Here is a 21,178-nt window from a genome sequence, read left to right on the forward strand (position 1 = left end):
AATTTCTGCTTCATTGAAAATACTTATTTTGTGCCGTTCACGGATGATATGCCCGTGGTAATTTTAATTCAGTGTGATAATAGAAGTCGAAATGAATCGCTTTTTAAGCATTTCAAAATTAAGATGATTTCATAAAATAAATTCAGTGATCGATCAAATCTTATGCGAATTATAACAACCAATTGCGTCGCATGAATTTGTCCCAGCACATGTCCAGCATTTCAGGATTCTAACGAGCGTAACCAATATCAAATACAATATTATCAATGGATACCGTTCATTCTCATCTTACAAGCCCTCCTATTTCTTGCACCTCGGACCATCTGGACAATGTTCAATTGGCGGACAGGTGCGTACGTTTTTCTTGTTTCGTGCGGTATAGGACTGGAGATAGCAGTATTGATTCTGTTCACTTTTTCTGTTAATAATAATAATAATAATAATAATAATAATAATAATAATAATAATAATAATAATAATCAATGCAAGGTTTTCTGGACACTAACAAGCGCTTATTTTGCAGGGTTAAGCATGCAAGCAATTGTTGATGCAGCGATTTTGACTAGAAAAGTGGGCGAAAAACGATGTCTGAAAAAAGTAAGATCTTTCTTCTCCACAAAATTATTCATTGTAGATTCATCTTTTCAGTTATTTTATCAATTACAGAGAAGAGAGAATCGAGAGGATTCATTTACGCAAGCCCAGCAAATCGCTTATGTGATGGATTTTAACCGAAGGAAAAATCAGTATGCAAAATTAATGGGTGAGCATACTTTCACGTAATAGTAGGTAAAAAAGTGAAGTATGTAAATTTCAACATGCAAAACTCTACGTATCTTGGAAAGAAAGTTGATGAAAAAGAAGAGATGAAAACTGAGAACAAATCAAATTTTAGATGACAGTTTGAAAAGTGCAGAAAGCGTTGACAATGTGATCTGTACAGGTGTGGATAATGAGAGAGAATAGCATGTGAGGATTTACAGTGACAGTGAAGTTGTAATTGATAAAAGGTTGGATGTTTCGTGTTAGTGTGGAAAATCCCGAGGAGTTTATCAGAATAATATTGATATATTTTGAATGTTTTCAAAAAAAGAACAAGGGTGTTTTATTGGACATTGAATCCATTCAACATAGCTGATCTTTTTCTGCGAATAGCCACCGAAATTGAAGAAGGAGAAAGATTAGATGGGTGTTCGTGCTGAGAATATTGATAAATGCCATCTTATCCTAAATTGGCATAAGATACAGTAAGAGGGACACTAAAACTGTACGTTTTATTAAACCTTAACTATTTGGATAGCATTAAAATTGTAACCTACCTTTAAAGAAAGAACTTGAAAGAATGCTGAAATTGCCAGTATGGTTGAATTAGGCAACAGTGGTCTAAATTTGCTGCTAATATATGCTGGTTGGCAAATTATTGCTGTTAATCCATGATTAGACCGGAAGATTTGGCTGAATGACGACACAGCAGTTGACATTCAATGCATACTTTTGGAAGATTTTTAGATTCATAGGTAAAAATGGCTGAGCGGAACTGATTTCAAAAATATGCAATTATTATATGAGAACGTCGAAGTTTTGCATTATGACGAATCATAAAAATACGGTTTGAATGATAGCATCCTATCAGTTTTATGTGATAGCAATTGAAACATGACAAGTTTTAAGGAAATGCTTAAATTTATTGATTGTGGACAGCTGTAATAATGGGTGTTTTGCCTTTAAATCTGCTACTTTTCACTTTGCTATTGTCAGAAGTTCTAAGCTCCCATGTAATATCTTCATATTCATGTTTCATGTTCATACTTTATGCTACATTATGTTTTAGTATTATATTTTTATGTTTTAAAGCAACTCATTGCTATGACAGTTGTTCACGTTTATTGCATCCGGCCATTTCGAAACAGTGACCACGGAGTGACCACTGTATCAGCTAATAGTATCAGAACAAAATTGTGAGTATGAAGATAGCAACAGATATACTAGCGATAAAAAGATTCCAAAATGCTTTTGGCTTCTTCTCTTTTGCTAATAGAAATTTTACATTTCTAGGCTGAAAAGATGGGATAAATTTTGGGAAAATTAATGAAAAAATTTTGATTTTTTAGTACCACTTCGACAAATTTATGTCACGGCATTATATTTATTTTGCAAATGTTTAAATGTGTTGAATATCATTCTGCAATTTTACTTGCTGAATTGTTTCCTCGGTATGCAGTATCACTGGTGGGGTTTCGGAGTACTCAACGATTTAATTCACGGGAGAGAGTGGTCCATAAGTGGAAATTTCCCGAGGGTTTGTTATGCATTTGAAATTCGAATTTTTCGATCTATTATACGGTGGAGAAGTTTGAAATAATTTTACGAACTCTTCAAAACTTCTCAAATATTGTTCAAAATATTGTCTGGAATTGATGATATGAATAAGTTCCGAAATGTTTAGCTATACCATTTTTGATGACTTGCTATAATCGATTTTTTTTTTAAAAAAAAAGAAACTGACTGTTTCTGCATTAGCTAAAATGCTACCTATTTGAGGTTACCTTTTGTGATGTGATAATCCGCGAAATTGGCAATACGAATCGGAAAACTGTACAATGTGTTCTAATGATAAATACATTCAATGAGAAAATATTCCTTGCCTTGTGGTTCTGGTTAATGGCTTTGGGTCTTTTAACAATTCTTAATTTAGTCTACTGGACAGCGATAACTTTTGTTCCCAGCTATTCTAGAAACTTCGTATCTTCTTATCTGGTAAGCTTTTCTTAATCTATTCTTATTTTTATTGATCGAGCTGAAGTGAAACTCGTAATATTTGCTTATTCTAGCCTAGTGTTGAAAATATGTTTAAGTTGCATCAACTAGATCAAGATGGTAGTTATTAAAATTACTTTCTATGAAGATCAACTTTTTTGACAGACGTGCCATAAAAAGAACTCAATAATCCTTTCAGACTTTTCACAGCATTAAACCAGCAAAAGAGGAACTCGAATACTTCCTGTGCAATTCGGCCGGAAAGGTTTACATTTTGATGTTCATTTGATGATTTCCACTTCAACAGTTCCATCCTCTTGGAAAGAATTTCTACCACATTAATTAAGAAGTTTCCACTGATGCTCTAAAGCTAACGGAAAAAGGATACCGCTATTATGTAATCAACGTTGAAGTATGTTATACTAACAGCTTATATGGTCATAATTTCGGACTAAGTCTTAGACTGAATAGGGAGAAATGCGGCAGGCTTCTTTGGGATGATTAATATTCGATTCAATTTCTCTACGTTTGTTTTCTTCGACAAGTCCTCACTGTCTTACGTCAGCGGATTGAGAGATTAGTAACATTCCTGTCAGATGAGAAAGTTTAAAGTAATATTTCAGGATGCAATTACAGTGCTGCATTTGGTGAGTGATAATGCTGGTGAAATGGTCGCAGCTGATCTGTTTGCAGCACTATGGTGTATTAGTCAGGAACATAAGTATGTAAACAAATCTGAGGTTTATCAATTTTCATCATGAACTGCAATCAAACTGCAACAAAATTACCAAACTCCGATTTCTAATGAATTAAATGTTATGTGTAACTATTCCAATCATGGAAATTGATTCGTGATCGAGCTAAGGACAAGATATGATTAAGTGAAAAAAGTGGAAGTTAGAAATGAACTTCTGAAATCATTTAAATTACATGAAGTAAGAACCAAAGAAGAGTCAGATGTTAGATTTAATTCGTAAACCTGTTGCACACTTCTCTTGTCAGTTCACATGGCTTAAAGTTAGTGAGGTTAAAAGGCAATCAAAAGCTGTTATTATATCCTCACCTGTCGACTTTTTCAATATTTCGAAATCGTCCCTCATTATCATTACAAATGGTTGTGTGCAATGCTTTCTTATTTAATGAATTATATCATTTGAACTCTTTTGTTTTAAACAAATATTTTCTTTCTTACAGATGGAACAATAAAGCGGGCCGCACTACTATCACTATCAGAGCATGTGAATGATAACAATGAATCGTCAGAAGTACTATTATCAGTATAAGCAAAAAATTGTAAACATAAATAGATGAACTGGTATACTTCCAATATATAGATAGTCTCCAAATTAAAGTTTTTCCTGTTAAAATTATTTCACATCTGTTCATTTCTCCACTCTACACTTTGCATTGCGCACAATAGAAGTGAAATGTACCACCTAATGGATGGGGGAAAGTTTGTTACTACTGGTAAATAGCAAGAGCGCTTGAAATGCGACAATGAAAAAAGAAATGTAAAAATAGCAGTCAATTGAGAGAGACTCTCTTTGATATGCTCTCATTTCTTTCCTTACATTTACCCTCCACCCTCTGGAAAATATACTTTCATCGAGCATTAAACAAAAGATTCAAAAACATTATATCATTTGCTCTCTGACTGGAGAATATTTTCAACTGTTCTTTCTCTCTCTCTCTTTCTCTTTCCCTCTTTATAAGAACAAAAGCAACAAAAATGTTCAAATATTTCCTTAAACCCAGTCTTATTAGTTTCATTTGGCATTCGTTTAAGTACGAAGGAAGTGAACAGATGACATGTGTGCCGTAATTGATGACATTTCATTTTTTCATCAACAAACTGTTTCCTATAAATACTAGTCCACAATCATCAAAGGAAGAACAAAGCATACATCCAGGCTTATTAAAGTGCATAGGCTTGTTTTGTGTGAAGTTGATTTGTGATGCCAAGAAATGCTAAATTTTTACATCATAAAGGTCAGCAGTCTTTTAATGCCATTCTCAAATGCAAATATGGGCAGGTAGTTAGCAATGATTTGGACATACCGAAGAGTTGCGCTCATTCTCATGCAATCAACGAGCCCAAGGGTTTTATATAGGAATGTTAAGGTCAAATAGTGGGGGAAAAAGATTAGCGAGCCGAAAGAATAAAGATATCGGTAAACAAGGAAAATAGCAAATAGCTGATCTGATAATGGCATTAACAGCAAAAAAGGAGGTATCCCCGAAGGATTTATATGGAGAGAACATCGAAGATTGAGTTCAACAGAGTTCAATGGGTTTCATTGTGTATTCAGTCATCCAGTTCAGCTGAAATTACGAACAGCAGCAGTGGTGGAGCGAAAGGAGAACAACAGTTATAAAAGGAAAGTACGACAACGTAACGAACATTTAGAGACCTCTTGATATCCGTCAATATTCACTATGTTCATTTCATCCTCATTATTGTGTAATACCGCAGAAGATATATAAAGGCTAATGTCGATAAAGAAAAGCCACAGGAATACAACATCCTTTTCCAGATACTTGAACCTTTTTGTGAAAATGAACAAGTGCATTGTATATTTGAGGCATTTACTTTTCATTTCTTTATGGCTCATCGGAAAAGTCTTCTTTTAAAGCTAAAATAAGAAAAATTTATTTTAAGGAATGAAATCAAAAATTCCCTTCACTATTTATTCTTTACTGTTCGGTAAATAGTTATGGAACCAACTTCCATCAAATGTTGCACAGATGTCGATGCTTTCATAAAAGAGTAGAATGAAATTAAAAAAAAAAAAGACGGCAAAATAAAAACTGAGTTTAATCACGATATGTGGTAAGGTGTAACTGGCCAAGATCGTTTCTGTGTAACTAATAGATTCTCTTAATGTTGCAGGTAGTGTCCCATGAGACCACTTTCGGAAGGTCGATCATGTTGCATTCATCATATTATATTTTTTCGATACCACTAGAGTAGTGGAGAGACATTACCTTCTTCTTCGCCGCTGTTCAGTATTTTGGTCCTTATGGACCTCTCTGTCTATTGAAAAAGTAACAGTAATGATTGATGAAATGATCAACAATGGATACAATAAACAGTTCATGCAGTTGAATCTCTGTTACTAAGAAAGGCAAGAAGTAGAGAGGAGGAAATGTAAACACCGCGTGTTTGGTGATCCTCCCTCATCTGTATGTTAAAAATGATGACAATCCAACATGGGCATCACTCAATGGAAATCGACTGAATCCCATGTTGAATGTTCATCGTTGTCATCGATCAACACTAGACACACACGATGATACGAGTGTCTGTCCGTAACACACTGCATTGATCACTACAACTGTAGCACATCATCCCTCGATGCGCTCTCGACTTCCACGGTCTTTCTTTACTATTCGTCTCTTTATAATTGGTGTTGAAAGAAAGTGGTCTGTTTCAAGTATCCTCCCATTTAGTTGGTCTGCTGAGTAAACTTAGGGTAAGAGCGACCGGTATCTTGTACCTCTAGCTTTTTCCCTCAATGGGAAACTGCCTTTCCCTTTCTATTGTTGCATTCTAGTGGATCAACAGCTCATCCTGGATCATCTGCACGATGCTATACCCTGTGGCGAGTTCATTCCGGTTATTATTTCACTTAACCTTTATGGAACGTTCAAGTACTCTGACCTGTATGGATATGCAATAACACATGTATTCCGTTATATATACGTGTAGTTTCCCGGCTGTATTCGGAATACGCTTGTATTAGTTATACGTTCAAATCTTGACCATCACTTTCCACACGAGTAAGCTTTATTAACTGACAATGGCTTCTATCAAGTGCCCGCTCATTTCGATTTCGGAATTATTTCATGATTATTGAGAATTTATGATACAAAATTGAGCTATTCTGTGTTATTTGTTAGCTTCATTTTATGACTTCAGATTATGACTGGCTACTATAATCATTTTATAACTAGCTACTACAATTATCGCAATAATGGAATATCTGGCGGGTAAGACAAGGAGAAAGAAATGTTACATTGGTAAACAGCATTAGTGGAATGTTCCTGGACATTGATTTTCTGCATTTCAACCGTAAAAAATCCTTCACGAGCAACATTGTTTTATGTCGATACTGCACGCCAGGACAGTTCCCCATAGATTCTCCAAAGCCATACGGTGGGCTACCGGAGATGATTGAACATATGGACCAGACGCGCTTTATCGTATTAATGCTCTTTTGATCATTCGCTGTCATATCTTTGAAAGTTTTGCATACTATTCAGTTCCGCATATCGCTATCATGAAATTGGAAAATTGATCTGCCGTTTTCACTCAGAAACTGTGGTTGATTTACACCACTAGGCAATTTCCATATTGTTATTAATGTGACTTCACCTATCAATGTTACCTATTAATGAGGTGGTTTTTTTTTATAGAATCTTACCAGCTAGCATTTAAATTTAGAATCGTATTATGAGGTCAGGATTTGTCTCTTACAGATTTGTGATTGTAGAGATGGACGGCAGCCTGTTGTTGGCTAAATATCATGATGGAAAGTAATCTTTTGTAGCTGAACTAATTAGACTTGCAGATAAGTTGGAGTAATTCAAAAGTAGACAAAGAGTGAAACATAATGGAAAGAAATGATGGATTTTTGAGGTTAAATTGACCACCTGTTGTTATCAGCCATCTGCTTATCGTTATATCAACTCTGTCTCGCAGCATATTCTAGGAATGTTTCACCAACTTCTAAATTCCTAAGCTCGTCTGTAGTTAAATTTTTCAAAGACAGAGTTGTTATAAATCTTCTACCAATTTTAAAGCAATGTTTTAATCATTTTACTTAAGTAAGCTATCGTATCTTTGCTAGATTTATTTCTGAATTATTCTTTTTCACTTTGTCATCAAAATTTCAAATCATAATTTGTACCATTCATCCGAACCATGTATGTGCGTATATATTCAAACATTAATAGAGTAGTATCTGCTGGGCGGCTAATTACTATTGCTGTAGAAATTTTAGCGTTGCTTCTTAACTTGTAGCAGTTTATTTCTTTCTAATCTATGGTCGCATAAAATATTTGCTGATTCGTCTGGTTGCGTTTCGGATTTGTGTAGTAATGCTCAAGAATGAAAGAAAGAAAAGAAAAACAAATGGGAAGTGTTCTTCTTCACATCGTTATCATCGATCTGATTCATCATCACATAATCATTTCGCTATAATGTACGATAATGTATCTGAGAGTACGTTTCTCTGTCATTCTCAAATGCTCTTCGGATGGATGAACTGGCAGTTTGCTCGAACTTTTCCCATTCTGCTTTATTTAGAGATTACTTTTCATCCATCCTCTACCTGTCTCTTCTTTCGGGTCTTTTTTCCCGGACTTTATCTTCGTTCATTATTTGGGATATCGAAAGTTACTCAAGAATTAATTTCTCAAGAACATCCAATAGTAAAGACGGTATGACGATAATCGCTGTAAAGTTCGTTAATGTGGAAGCAAACACAATCATCTGCGTTGTGGAGGAAACAGAGATGTGCTAGTTCAAAATTATGATAAATTCAAAAGAAACATTTTTGACTTTTGAAAAGGGTCAAACCCTTTTCCCGGTTATTAATAATCTATTAGAAGCATCACAGAGTGAATAATTTTCAAAATTCTAGAAGTTCCACCATGCTGAGTTACCTTGAAAGAGCAACTCATAAGTTGTTGATTTCCATCTTTTACAACTAGAATATGGTGGTCGTAATTGCATTCCATTCGATGGCATCGACATCTATAATTCAACAAAAATTAATGAACGACTTAAGTTCACAATGCTCTTCACTCAGAATTCATAAAAGAACTTTAGTTCTGTTATTATCTAATTCTGTTATTATCTAACTCCTGTCACCTTCAGTTTCGTAAATTCTTACTAATATGGACAATATGAATAATACAGAACGAATTCTTTCGTTACTTCAAATGTTTGGGAAGATTTACTTGGAATAGATATTTTAAATCACTCTTCACTCATTGATGACAACTTTTCTCTCTTGGTCTTTTGGTACTGCAGTGTCACCATAAGGTAAGTATTTCACTGCTATTCCGCCAGTTGCCACCTCGTTATGTCTCCAGGCCAGAAATTTCACATAGCTGTCGAAGCCGTAAGCACATAGTGCCCCAAATGACAAGAACTGAAAATTTACCGTAGCAGTATCAACCGGAAAACGAAAGTTCTCATATGTATGATGAAGGAAATATATAATTAGTAGGGACTAGTTAGTGAAAATTTCGTTTTTTCCATCAGTATTGAAAGCATTCCGCTATCACGCCATACTTCACTGTGGACGTGAAAAGCAAAAGTTTCACTTTTTTACAGTCCTAACATTTCTTTTTTCCTCTTCAAGTAGGATTGACCTGAATTCAACAGGAAAATCAGTGTATATTTAGAAAAGTCCGATTATATGGAAATAAATATCTCGTCTTGTGCTTGCCTACAAAACACAATTCACAATGGCTCACAACGCAGGTTTCCGTTCAATAAACCATTTGTTGTTTTTTCACAGTTGGAATGCGTAAAGTGAAATGGAATAGATGTGAAATAAATAATCTAAATTTATGTACCGAAGCTGCACCATAACCAGTAATACCATGAAATCGTGCCGCGACTAAGGCCAGCACACAACCACATATGAAGAAGAACACGGCCCATGCAAAATAAAATATCATTTCCTATAAGGAGAATTTATTAACAATGCCAACCATGGATGCTAGACATCATTTTCACTTCACCTTCGGTTTTATCTTCAAAGGTATGTCCTTCAGTTATAGCAGTGGCCGCACAAATCAGAATGGAATCAGTGGTCAAAGAAATTCATATAAACTGCTCAAGTCCTGATACAATTTCAAAACTCTAAAATGTCTCTCCATAATAAAAGAGAACTCATTCAAATTTTTGCCTTGTCACAAGAGACCTAAAATTTATGAAAGGAATGTTATCAAGAATCAATAAATGATACCTACAAAGATTCCTTCATAAAATCAACTGTCAAAGAAATAAAAATGCTTACACTAACGATCCAAGGTATCTGATGAAGGAGATCCACAATATGAAATAAATAAAGGATTAGAAGAACTAGTGATACCAGCATGCCAAATACGCAAACGAAGATGATCCATCCGACACCAATATAATAAGCTGGACCGCCAACCAACAGACAAATGAAACAGATGAAGTCTAAAGTCTGAAAAAGATGTGCAGATATGTTTTTCTGACTGTAGATAATATAGAAGATAAAAATTACTCAGAGTTTTTAAGGATTTCTAAAAAAATCAGAGTTACTTCTTATTACGCGATACCGATATTTGCTACTACTTTCTGGGTTGAATTTGTTCTATTCTATTGTGTACTCTCTTGCTTTTAATTATGGAATAAGTCAACATTGTGTTTATCTATGTGATAGATAGGAAGGATATGGAGTTATCCGTTTTCTTTATTTAATGTTATATATCATTTCAAATTAGAAATCGTTGCTTCAAACTTATTTATATAACGAAATTTCAAAAACATACGGGAGATAAACATTCTTTCTTCACAGGTAACCAAAGGAAATTTATTCGATTTAAAAAAAAAAAAAAAACAGAAAAAGTAAAAAAGTTGGAAATGTGTGGACATACAAGATTTGCTATGCGTATTGAATAATTCAAAAATTTAAAATAACCTTTACGACATAATATAGTACCAAAGGAAGAAGGTACACTCTAAATCGGAGATTTTTTCCATAGAACGGAAAAAACAAACCGTTTTTGAATGTTATATTATGGAATTTTTCGAGATAACAATACTTACAATGCAGATACACTTCAACATTCCAGATAATGTTTTCAAGTAATTCAGGTCCAATTCAGGTTTCATGATTTCTACATGATAGTAGGCTTGCGGCTGCTGATAATCACAAACGTCAGTAATGGTTCCCGTGATGTGCCGTTGATCATTCATTTTCGATTTCTATTGTTTGGGTGGAAAATTTCTTCAAATAATCTGTAAAACTTCATTTTCTTGTGCAAATATTCAATTTTCATCCACTCAAGGGAAGGTTGAAATGATTTTCGACCTTTTGGTTGCATGACAGGTAACTAACCAGTTTATCGTTATTTGCCCGCCAGTTTTCTTCTTTCGATGAAATAAATTTGGGTACCTCTTTTCATCAAATTAGATTTGTGTTTTAAATTATTTGTAAACGGATAGAGGGAAGTGTTTCAGCAAATGGAATGTAACAGAAAGTAAAAAGAATACCAGAATTCGATTACCAACCGATTTGGTAAGTGTTATTGCTGCAACGGTGAGGGTTGTATTGGTGCTACTGAAAATTAAATAAGCTAGAAATGATGTGGACTGGAAGTCAGCTGTTCCCTAGAGGTAGTTTGGGACGACCTTAGCGAAAGAGATTGGAACAAACCGCCTCAAGCCTCAACGATTGTTTTTTGTGTGGTTGACTGTTTCTTCAAAAATGCAAGTTTATCTGTCGGCTGTCATATATTACAGTTGGTATTGATGTTTATGTTTCATTTGTAAGAAGGAATATTTTCTTAAGTAAGTTCTTTAAAGCTGTCTGGTCAATCGATTAATTGATTGACTGATTGACTGATTAACAGACTAATGAAGAGATAACTGAATATTTGACTAACGAATCATCATTCAATGAATTTAAAAAATACCAAAAGTGAAAAGTGCCTACATTTCTCAGTTCTGGTCCAATTTGATTTTATTGGTATTTAAGATACGACAATAAAGGTGATGTGTACTTTTAAACGTTCTCTTATTCTACTAATGTCGATAATGTGACCCGGGAAGAACTTGACAAGGTAATGTATCAAATAAAATGATTCAATCTTTGATATATTATGGACATATTAACAGTTGTCTCACTCCTAGGAGATTATTGAACATTTTGTTCACAACTTTACTAAAATGTGTCATCATTAGTTATCGCTCTCGTCGGCTTTGTCATTCTACAGAGCGATGTATTGAAAAAATGAACAATGCATGATAATCTCCGGGTTATTTGCACACTACAATACCTTCATCATCAGACGATCTCTCTCATGTATTATGCTGTGTACGAGTCATTACAACGATTTTAGTGACATTATAAGAGATATGTAATTAGACTAACCAATTAATTTCTTTCAGTTCTTTCCCGGACGGTTTTGCATTACGACAAGGACTTGGTACTATTATTGTTTTATTGTAAACTGTTCCTATCAGTTCAGATTATTCCTTCAAATGTCCGCTATTCGCAGATGTTTGATATTGCAAATTTTTCAACGATTTTCATTTCTGCGAAAATCTCGTTAAATTCCTGCTTAAATTTACCATATCTAAAGCACTTTATAATGTACCATTTTCAGCTACTGATTCTTTATTTTCAGAATTACTACTCTCCACATATCCTTGATGTTAACATCAGTTCTACTCTTGCTTTTCTCAGCAATATTGAGTGGTGCGGATGAACTGTTGAACCCAGTTGAACTTCTACATCAGGTAACCACTCCATCGCAGGAAAGCGAGCAGTGGATCAATATAAAAACGGAATCAATTACTGAAAATGGTTAATCTTATATAACATTTTTATCTTTACTAAATTTGATTCAGTAAGAAATAGAAGGCTACCTCATCAATTTACTGCAGTACAGCAAGATCGTTGTTATATGGATATATCAGGATTAAGAAATACTAAGCAAACAATCAAGTACAAGTTCGAGATTATCTTTTGTCGATAATTCTCTTTAAGTTAATTGTTAATTGAAAGATGGGTATGCACTAACTGATACCTCATACAGATGATATAAGACGATGTGCTTACATTGGAGGTAATTTCTTTAAAACAATTTATAATGACCCTTATAACACGATAATAATAATCAGAATTGAATTTTGGAAGTTACGAATTCCGAATGGCTTGTGTAAACGGCGGCATATGTTACAAAAATGATTCAAATAATCTTCGATTTTTCCTTGTTGGAGACACTGGAGGTAGGCAATTAATTACCTTCATTTTAATCCTAAATACCAACTGAGTTAAAACAATTGAGAGTCTTCCCTTACTTCACATTTTCTTTCACTCCCTAACTGAGTTCATTTTGGTCCTCAACAATTCAATCTAAAACAAGTCTATAGAAGTTAGGGTGGTTACCTTGCAACATAAATTTTCTATAGGCCTGCAATCTCATTTCCTTTACAAATTTCTACCACATCCTTCTGATCGATTACCAAGTTGAATAGTGTCTTAATATTAAGACTTTAGGTTTGCCTATCTACCCATATATCACATATGCACAAAAGTTAGTTGCAAAGTCATTGGCCAGAATTGGTGACGAAGAAAATGTCCAATTTATTGTTTCGGCTGGTGACAATATTTATTTCACGGGAGTGGAAAATGAGTTTGACCAAAGATTTCAGGTAAGTTTGAAGGATTTATAAGCAGTCTGTATTACCATTGGACCTAATTGAATGGACTCGGCAGGTAAGTAAATGAATGGTTAAAAGAATGCTAATATAATTAAAGAGTAAATGAAGAATCAAATAAAGAACATCAAAATTTCAGTTTCTGATTTTATAATTTAATCATAATTTCATATCTTTAGGAAACATTCGAAAATGTATACAAAGGCAAAGCGTTACAAAAGCCGTGGTACTTAGTTGGCGGCAACCATGATCATTTCGGGAATATTTCAGGACAGATTGCTTACACAAATCGAAGTCGACGATGGTGCGTTTTTTAGCATTTCGAATCAGATGGAATGAAAGTGGTATGAGTTGTGCAACTCTTACAAAAGATTAAAAGTTGACTAAAAAAAGTGGTTTACAGACAATCCTCTTTGTTAGTTAAATGTAGTAAATTTCGATATGTTTGGTGCACTTTGATCCAGATTTTTAACCAAAACTGTAACAAACCGATTTGTAATGACCCAGCTTTCAGGACATATCCGGCAAGCTATTACAAAGTGTCCTATGCCTTCGGAAAGAATGTCACGCTGGTTGAATTTCTGATGATTGATACCATTTTGCTTTGTGGTAACACACGAGACATTACAGAAGCTAGCTTTGTTGATATGATTCTTGCAACTACTGACAAAAATCCCAATACGCCAAAAGATCCAGTAGCAGCAAAAGCAGAACTAGACTGGATCGAACAGGAGTTGAGGAGTTCAAGGTTCAGCTGTAAAAGTGATCCTAATATTTCTTATTTTTCAAATCTCGCGAGATTTCATCCAGACATTTTACTAAGGCCTGGATGAGCACCCTAATGCAAAATCAAAAACTTTCCTCATTCGGCTTCCCAATCTTCTAGTCCATTTTACAAGTGCTTTTTAACCCAGAATTCTTCAAATGCAGAGCTGATTATTTGTTTGTTGTTGGCCATTATCCAATTTATTCGATATCCGAGCATGGTTCAATGAACTGCTTGATTGAAAAATTGAAACCACATTTGGAAAAATACCATGTTACAGCGTATATTGCTGGACATGATCACACGCTCCAAGTAAAATTTTAAGCACTTTTTATTCTACTCTTTTAAGTAAATGGTGCTGAAGACTTGAAAAACCGATAGAAATCAAGTAGAAAATCAAGAAAAAAATCAAAAATAGAAAATTAATGCACAACTTTTATTTAACGCACCTTAGATTATAAGACTTTGCAGTGATTTCTTCAGAGAGTGGAAAGCCTTTTTAAAGACACTACCTACTTGTTCATAATTTCTACTAGTGAAATTTGTACTAATCCAAAGAGACAAGAAATTTGAAATGACATTTACAAAAACTGATAAGTCAGTATCTAACACTGAAATACTGATGCAGAATTGAAATGCAAAATGCTAACCTTATAGCACATTGTCACGGAACACTCCTTATCCTCGAATGACGAAAAAATTCCGCTTAATTATATTATTAGTGGAGCTGGATCCCGATCCGATCGTTCAACTAAACATATTGGTACAATACCGGATGGATCATTACGTTTCAAGTGAACATTTAATTCCTTATTTTCAATCATTCAAATTCTTAGTCTTCAATAGTTCATCGGAGGCATCTTAATCAACAAAAACTTATGATGTGCTATCTGCTAGTGACACGATAATACGAAAACTTTAGCGTAAATTTTTAAATTTCTACTTGAAGGAAATATATTGAAAATTTTTACGCAAGTCAAGAAAGTTCACGATGAGTATTGCAGCTATCCAACGGGATTCAATCCATTCTCACAACTTGGTTTATCGAAAGGTGGCTTTATTTATGTGAACATGGACAAAGAGAAAGCTATCTTTACATTTTACAATGGCAAAGGCGACGAGAAATATTCTTGTAGCATTACACCTCGAGGAAAGTTCATGATGAGCAATGTGGAGAAATGATACACAACAGGCCTAATTATTGCTCTTGTTTCAATGGCAAATTTATCATTTCTAAATGAATTAATTCTCAAACTTATATACAAACTACTTCTGAACGATGGATGCAATACTGGAAGAGTCATTACTGTTTCAAGTAATCAATTAATTTGTCATTTTCAATCATTCAAATCCTTATTCTTCGACACTTCATTAACGGTATTTCAATCAGTAAAAGTTAGAACTTGATAATCTTTGGGTGATAAGATAATTCAAAAAATTCGACGTAAATTTTTAATTTTCTAACATCGCAGCACGTTCCATTTCATCGAACTTCATACCTCGTTTTCCTCTGCTCTCTAATTCCTAAACGGTAATGCAATCTCAAACATCATCTCAAATATAATATTTAAACAATGACTTGACTCAGGCGCATCATTGATTCTTTTTATTTCATTTTTTTTTTTTCTGCTCACTTCATGGAAAATATTAGTAGCGCTTAATGACAATGTGCAATTCTATTTTCGTTGCATATTCAATCGGAATTGTCCAACATTCCAGGCGAATCGATTCACTTTGAACTTCGTTTTGATTGCTGTTTGTAAAACAACACTTTTTTTTTGTCGTTTAAATTGATCTGTGAACATTTCCTATGAAATATACTACTCCCTGGAACAAATAAAAATTTGTGGAAATTTCTTCCAAATTTACCAGTAAAGATACGCAGTGCAACAAGACTTCGTCTTCCGCTATTTTCCATACAATAGTAAATTTCATGTGAGATAAAAAGCTTACAGTCCTCTGCCATTGTATTCTTCTGATAAAAATCTTACCGTGTTTCCCGAAAATAAGATAGTCCTTATATTATTCTTCCCTCCCCTACCCTAAAAAAAAAAAAGTTGCCAGGTCTTACTTTCAGGGGATTCTTATTCTCTGGGAAACACGGTAGCATTTCTTGATCATCTGCTCACTGAGATCGTTCTCCGCTCGCCATTTTCAGATTAATCGGACATCCAAAGGTTCATGTCCTGGGAATCCTCAACAATTCCTTTCTTGTACTCCACGGAATAGCTTTTTCTCTTACCACTCATTCTATTATTACACAAGAAGGCCAGATGTTGGGGAGCATCAGAGAGATATCAAAGAGGCTTGGCGCAGTCAGCCGGCGCTCCCCGCAGTCGTGTTGAGTGATGGCTAGTCCGGGAAATAGCCAGCACGGAGTGGGTGTGGACCAAAGCCTTATCCAGGGTTTAGGGCGGCTGCAGGTAGTGATGACACGGTGCTTCCTGTGGCGCGGTAAGGCCGACTAGGTCTTATTTTCAGGGGAGGCTGAAAATGTCACCAGGGCTATTTCCAGGGATGATTTATTTTCGGGAAAACACGGTACGCCCTAAAATATTCACATTATTCACATTGTCCCTTCCCCGAAGTCCGTGACAGGACTTCAAAATCCACTTCTTTCACCGATTCCAACTGAGAAGTGCATGAGTAACGACCTGCTTACAAAAGGCATTGAAGGACAAAAAGCTCCCTACCTCCTTCATCCCAAGCCCCGTTTACTTTAGGCCCCGCCTCTCGGTGTTGTTCATCTCTTCTCAGCAGCATTATTTTAACGGGCTGCGAATTTGTAGGCATTCAAAAGTAAGGTAGTTGAAGTTATGGCTGATGTGGCGTTTGCGTAAACTTCCGGGTTAGCTTCAATCAAGGCAAAGAGATGTTGCGAGTAGAAGTGATGCCAGGTTGTGGGATCCGGAACGATTACATCGAATTGGTCCTGGGTATGCCTATAAATCAGGCGATTTCTGCCTTACAGAATGCATCACGTCATATTCAGAATATTGAGCTGACTTACTCCTCCAAGGTATATCTTTACTTATGTAATTAGACCAACAATGCATATTAGTGAACAGGACAACTTCGCTATTGGCTCCTAGCCATCCCTCCTAGTCTTTCATTTAAGATTATGCTCTAACGTGTAATTTTACATGAACCACTAACTGGATCAGGTATAGTTGACATTGTTAGTTGAATGGAATACATGTACTTCTGCACTGTTTCACTCTCGAGCCTGTACGAGGCTAGGAATTCGTTCCGTTCGTAGAAGTTAGACCGTTTAGCTGACAACATCGCCTTTACGTGCTAATCCCTCCTGCATGCTCATAGCATCTTCAGATGGAATCGTAAAGCCTAAGAATTGATTTACTGTGTATAATTCATATGCATCGAGTTCAAGATATCCTTTGGGGGGAAAGATTATAAGCACATGTCAGCTCTATAACTTTATAAAATACCCATATATACTCGTTAAAGGGATAGCTATTGTAATTCAGGAACCGTTGTCTAGAGATATAATGATACGATTGGCAAAAGATGGCGTACGACTTTATTTTGAGCCAAACTCACAGTTACTTCGGGTAAGGACGATATTCTTGTCTTTGTAAATGCTTCAATTTAACTTTCAAGGTTGGTCCACCACTTAGTCGTTTATTGCTCTTCCATTTTTGTATATGTTTTTCAGCTGATTGAAGTATACGATTTGTCAAACATTATCTTACAATATGGGTATGTTTTACAGACAGTTATGCTTTTTGTAGTTTAACTCAGTAATTGTAGTATTTCGTTTTCTTTTTTATACGAACGCGTCACAGACTTTTTTCCGTTCAGTGGTGTGGTGTTCTCTAGTCCTAAAGATGAAGCAGATGTAAACAAAGTGGAAGGTTGTTTTGGCGCCACACATCCTGGAGGTTGCGCTTTACTTTAAACATTTTAATTTTCTTGACGGATACACTTATCTCAGTTTGGATGAAACTATTTTCAATTCGTTTTAATGATAATTTTGATTGATTCCAAGCTTCTTAATACGGGAATTTTTTAAAATACTTTTGTTAACGAAGAAGAATTGGTACTGATAGCTGCTTTCTGGTATCTGAATTTCACAAGTTTTATCTTCAGTCTATGTTGCTGAACAAAGTTTATATGAATTGAGCTGGAAAGGATTGTCATTCAGTTTTCCTACTCTAAATGAAACCTCGAAAGTGCAAGTAATCGTAATCTTTCAAAAAATAGTTCATATTTTCGAAGTATATTAGATGAATTTTCATTTTGTAAAAATCTTACCTTCATTTTATTTGGGAAAAATTATATTGCTTTCCGGTAATCTGTTCTGTAGACTTCGTCAATCAATGCTACTGGCTTAGGATCACTGCATTTCCGGAGTAATTCTCCACCACTTCTTGCGAAAATGGCTATTTATCCCGATTCATACAACTCACAGAAGTATTGATTTTCTTTCTGAACGTTGATATCTGAAGTTGTTTAGACAGCTATTTCAATTGCTATCAGTTGCTGTTTTCTTTTCGAGAAAAATGGTATTTTAACATTTTCCAGACCACCAAAAATCTCATCAGCTTCGCTTTGTGGTGTTATATGTCCAGTTGAAGTGAAGTCCATTAGCGATGGAAGCAGAATTTCAGGCTTATTCTTCATCTTTGCTGCAGAAAGTAATGAATTCGCTCATTTTCACATATTTCTTCAAACGTCGTTGACATTTTAAGATGTTGCCATGTATCAACATTCGTTTGCAGCCCCATTGGCCGATAGTTCAAGTCGAAAACAAGCTTTTGGTTTAAGAAAAATTGAACGGTCCATTTTTTTGGCGACACTTCCGAGGTTGAAAAAGTTCCACTATACTCCATTTTTCAATTTATTATTCAGATGGAATAATTTTCGATGTTTTCGATGGATCGTTCTTTTAATTACTCATGCTTTCAGAGTGTTTTGTCATCACTGGGTGCCCCATCGAAAGTATTTTACACGAAAGCAGATCGAATGTTAATTCATCGGGGAGAAGATTCAAAAAAATTGCGTGGACCGCGTCCTAATTATTTCTTCAATTACTTCTCGCTAGGAGTGGTTAGCACATCCATGTTTTGTAAATTTGTCAAAGTAGCTGAAATAAGCCTATCTTGGAGGAAACATTTTCTCAATCTGAAATTAATTGCTGTAAGTTACTGACTTATTGACTTAAGTGATTCTATATTTCCTGCTTATTCAGAGCTTTTTTTTAAGAGATAAAGAGAGCTATGTTTTTAACACAGCGTTTTAGGACATACTATTCGATTGTATCACTAATCGTGTCCAAAAATTTGTGCTACACACCAATTTGCCTGGCCACTTTGACTTTGGAATGTAAGGCTTTTATTTGTAAATATCACTTAGAATATAATAAAAGAAAGTTTGTCTTCGAGTAGAAAGACGAAGCAATACAGAAATACTTAGAAATATAGCATTGTTCAATATTTTAGATAAATTAGTGCTTGATGCATTACAGATATGCACGCTGTAACTTCTGCATTACTGTTACTGGTGGTCCGACCATTACTCCTTCATCAAAGGTTTCAGTTTATATTCTTTCAAGTTGGAAATTTCACTTGTTTTCTAACTTTCGCGCCAGCATTGTATATTCCTTTCGATTTTCGGAATTTCAGCGGGAAAATTTTTTCGGTATCTTCTGCGGTGATACAGCCATACAACCAGTGGTACTCAGTAGGAGTGGAACGGAAAATCCGTTTGGGTCAACTTTTTGCTACGGCACTAATCAAGTTATTGTCGAGGTCAGGAACGGTTGTTTTATAAACTCTCAATAGTAGATAAAAATTAAAATGTATTTGGTTTTATTAACCCCTCTTCTAACTATTTCAGTTTTGTTTTGTTTTGTTTTATGACTTGAATTAATTTGAGCGACACTCCCAGATTTGATTTGCTAAGGTCACCAGTTTTTGTAAAATTATATCGTGTATTGCTTTTCTTCAGAAAAATCGATTTGAGACAAAAAAGAGCATTGATTACTGTTCTTGGTCCTTAAATCTTGATATTTCGAAAACTGTAATGTTGCAGGTGATGGACAATGGATTTATCGCATCAGTTACTCTTTTTTAGGGCCTTTTTTTTTAAAAAAAAAATCAAATTTTCTGGTTTGATTGTATTTAAATATGCCTTTTTGTAGACTGCATTTTGGGTTTTTCCTCACATTTGGTCTTTGTCTGTTTTACCTCATTTAGTACAGTTGTTTCATTCTCTTCCCACCACAAAAAAATTTCTGTGGGCTGTCGAAACATCGAAGTCATTTATATCCCTGGTCTCAATTGCTATTGCTTATTTCTCGTGCTATTAACTTTCTTTATAGATTACAATCAGATTTGTGCGGTTTCAGTTAGATATATTGTAGCTATAGCCAATGAAAAAAGTAATGTTTGCTAAAACATTTTTTTTGTTTATGTGCAACATGATTGGAGCTTGTAATGAAACTGAATAAATGTTTGAAGATTTTCAAAAAAAGGAAATATGTAATATCCTAGAGGGTGATAAAGTTCTTGTTTCTGAGTAGTGGCCTACACCTAATAACTAATAACACTGCTGTTATTAGTTAACGTTGTTGAGCAGATCAAATCGGTAGTTCTGTGAAATTTGTTAGAAATATTGTACAGGAAAGAATTTGAATCTTGAGGAGGTTTAAAATTTAAATCGAAGTGTTTTACTATACTAAAGCATTATACATTAAATGAAAAGACATTGTCTCGCGATAAAATTTTGATGACCAGTCCAAGCTGTTATTAATGAAATTGAAGGGAGTTTTAAAATGAAAAAAACATTAATTTTATGATGTAATTTTATAATGAAGAGATTATTGGATTACTGATTTAAGAATTGATTCTGGGACTAATAAAGCTAGTATGTTGTAATAAAAGAATTACTGAGTATCGGTTGTCAATCTTAACGTAGAATTTGAAGGATGAAATGATTATCAAGTATTGTTACTCAGGTCTGTATCATTGGTAAATATGCTAATGACTTGCATCGTAACTTTATTGTAATGATCCAAAAACTAGAAATTTTGATTTTAGAACCATTCCTCTCGGATACAGTGAAATCTGAAAGCTCTTTTTTGCTGTTGGTTATCTTGGTTTAGAAAATATACAAATAAGAATTCTTCCCAGTTGAAATTGTTGGATGGTCTTTACAAAAGCCGAACGGATCTAAGATTGAATGAATGAAGGTTGTCATAA

The 21,178-nt window shown here is 34.7% G+C and overlaps 5 protein-coding genes across 5 annotated transcripts in view; 4 read left to right on the top strand and 1 right to left on the bottom strand.

Annotated features, from left to right (window-relative positions):
• Nucleotides 1–966, top strand: part of LOAG_18253 (hypothetical protein) — a gene marked incomplete at both ends in the record, with an annotated part of 2,347 nt that extends 1,381 nt beyond the window's left edge. The window contains 4 exons of the mRNA XM_020450917.1: nucleotides 226–353; nucleotides 524–597; nucleotides 667–763; nucleotides 896–966. Coding sequence (XP_020305353.1) covers nucleotides 226–353; nucleotides 524–597; nucleotides 667–763; nucleotides 896–966 — 370 coding nt within the window. The remainder of the gene's footprint in view (nucleotides 1–225; nucleotides 354–523; nucleotides 598–666; nucleotides 764–895) is intronic.
• A 1,249-nt stretch (nucleotides 967–2,215) lies between these two features.
• On the top strand, nucleotides 2,216–4,003 carry LOAG_02583 (hypothetical protein; the record flags this gene model as incomplete). The annotated part of the gene is made up of 5 exons (XM_003138120.1): nucleotides 2,216–2,299; nucleotides 2,542–2,757; nucleotides 2,957–3,022; nucleotides 3,381–3,478; nucleotides 3,952–4,003. 5 exons carry the CDS (start codon nucleotides 2,216–2,218, stop codon nucleotides 4,001–4,003), a joined length of 516 nt encoding a protein of 171 aa, XP_003138168.1.
• A 4,459-nt stretch (nucleotides 4,004–8,462) lies between these two features.
• On the bottom strand, nucleotides 8,463–10,783 carry LOAG_02584 (synaptophysin/synaptoporin family protein). Its single transcript, XM_020446052.1, has 5 exons — nucleotides 10,571–10,783; nucleotides 9,792–9,965; nucleotides 9,346–9,453; nucleotides 8,722–8,915; nucleotides 8,463–8,515 (listed from the first exon to the last, which is right to left on the bottom strand). The coding sequence occupies exons 1-4, from the start codon at nucleotides 10,718–10,720 to the stop codon at nucleotides 8,748–8,750; spliced, it is 600 nt and encodes a 199-aa protein (XP_020303555.1). The 5' UTR covers nucleotides 10,721–10,783; the 3' UTR covers nucleotides 8,463–8,515; nucleotides 8,722–8,747.
• Nucleotides 10,784–12,152: 1,369 nt separating this feature from the next.
• On the top strand, nucleotides 12,153–15,153 carry LOAG_02585 (hypothetical protein). Its single transcript, XM_020446053.1, has 8 exons — nucleotides 12,153–12,332; nucleotides 12,650–12,757; nucleotides 13,029–13,183; nucleotides 13,369–13,493; nucleotides 13,704–13,937; nucleotides 14,120–14,267; nucleotides 14,613–14,749; nucleotides 14,960–15,153. The coding sequence occupies exons 1-8, from the start codon at nucleotides 12,179–12,181 to the stop codon at nucleotides 15,135–15,137; spliced, it is 1,239 nt and encodes a 412-aa protein (XP_020303556.1). The 5' UTR covers nucleotides 12,153–12,178; the 3' UTR covers nucleotides 15,138–15,153.
• A 1,674-nt stretch (nucleotides 15,154–16,827) lies between these two features.
• On the top strand, nucleotides 16,828–20,051 carry LOAG_02586 (hypothetical protein; the record flags this gene model as incomplete). The annotated part of the gene is made up of 13 exons (XM_020446054.1): nucleotides 16,828–16,974; nucleotides 17,444–17,527; nucleotides 17,632–17,675; nucleotides 17,778–17,857; nucleotides 18,066–18,154; nucleotides 18,283–18,389; nucleotides 18,501–18,613; nucleotides 18,698–18,782; nucleotides 18,887–19,025; nucleotides 19,219–19,301; nucleotides 19,444–19,507; nucleotides 19,601–19,726; nucleotides 20,010–20,051. The coding sequence occupies 13 exons, from the start codon at nucleotides 16,828–16,830 to the stop codon at nucleotides 20,049–20,051; spliced, it is 1,203 nt and encodes a 400-aa protein (XP_020303557.1).
• Between the last annotated feature and the right edge of the window lie 1,127 nt (nucleotides 20,052–21,178).

Source organism: Loa loa, assembly GCF_000183805.2.
Source record: "Loa loa unplaced genomic scaffold supercont3.239, whole genome shotgun sequence".
NCBI lineage: Eukaryota > Metazoa > Nematoda > Chromadorea > Rhabditida > Onchocercidae > Loa > Loa loa.

Excerpts from the sequence above, each read along its gene's own strand:
- LOAG_02584 (XM_020446052.1), bottom strand. The coding sequence starts at position 10,720 with ATGAATGATCAACGGCACATCACGGGAACCATTACTGACGTTTGTGAT. Across the intron at positions 9,966-10,570 it reads TGTTGAAGTGTATCTGCATT|ACTTTAGACTTCATCTGTTT; the intron begins GTAAGTATTGTT and ends CATCTTTTTCAG. Across the intron at positions 9,454-9,791 it reads AGATACCTTGGATCGTTAGT|GAAATGATATTTTATTTTGC; the intron begins GTAAGCATTTTT and ends TTCTCCTTATAG.
- LOAG_02585 (XM_020446053.1), top strand. The coding sequence starts at position 12,179 with ATGTTAACATCAGTTCTACTCTTGCTTTTCTCAGCAATATTGAGTGGT. Across the intron at positions 12,758-13,028 it reads CCTTGTTGGAGACACTGGAG|GTTTGCCTATCTACCCATAT; the intron begins GTAGGCAATTAA and ends TTAAGACTTTAG. Across the intron at positions 13,184-13,368 it reads AGTTTGACCAAAGATTTCAG|GAAACATTCGAAAATGTATA; the intron begins GTAAGTTTGAAG and ends TCATATCTTTAG.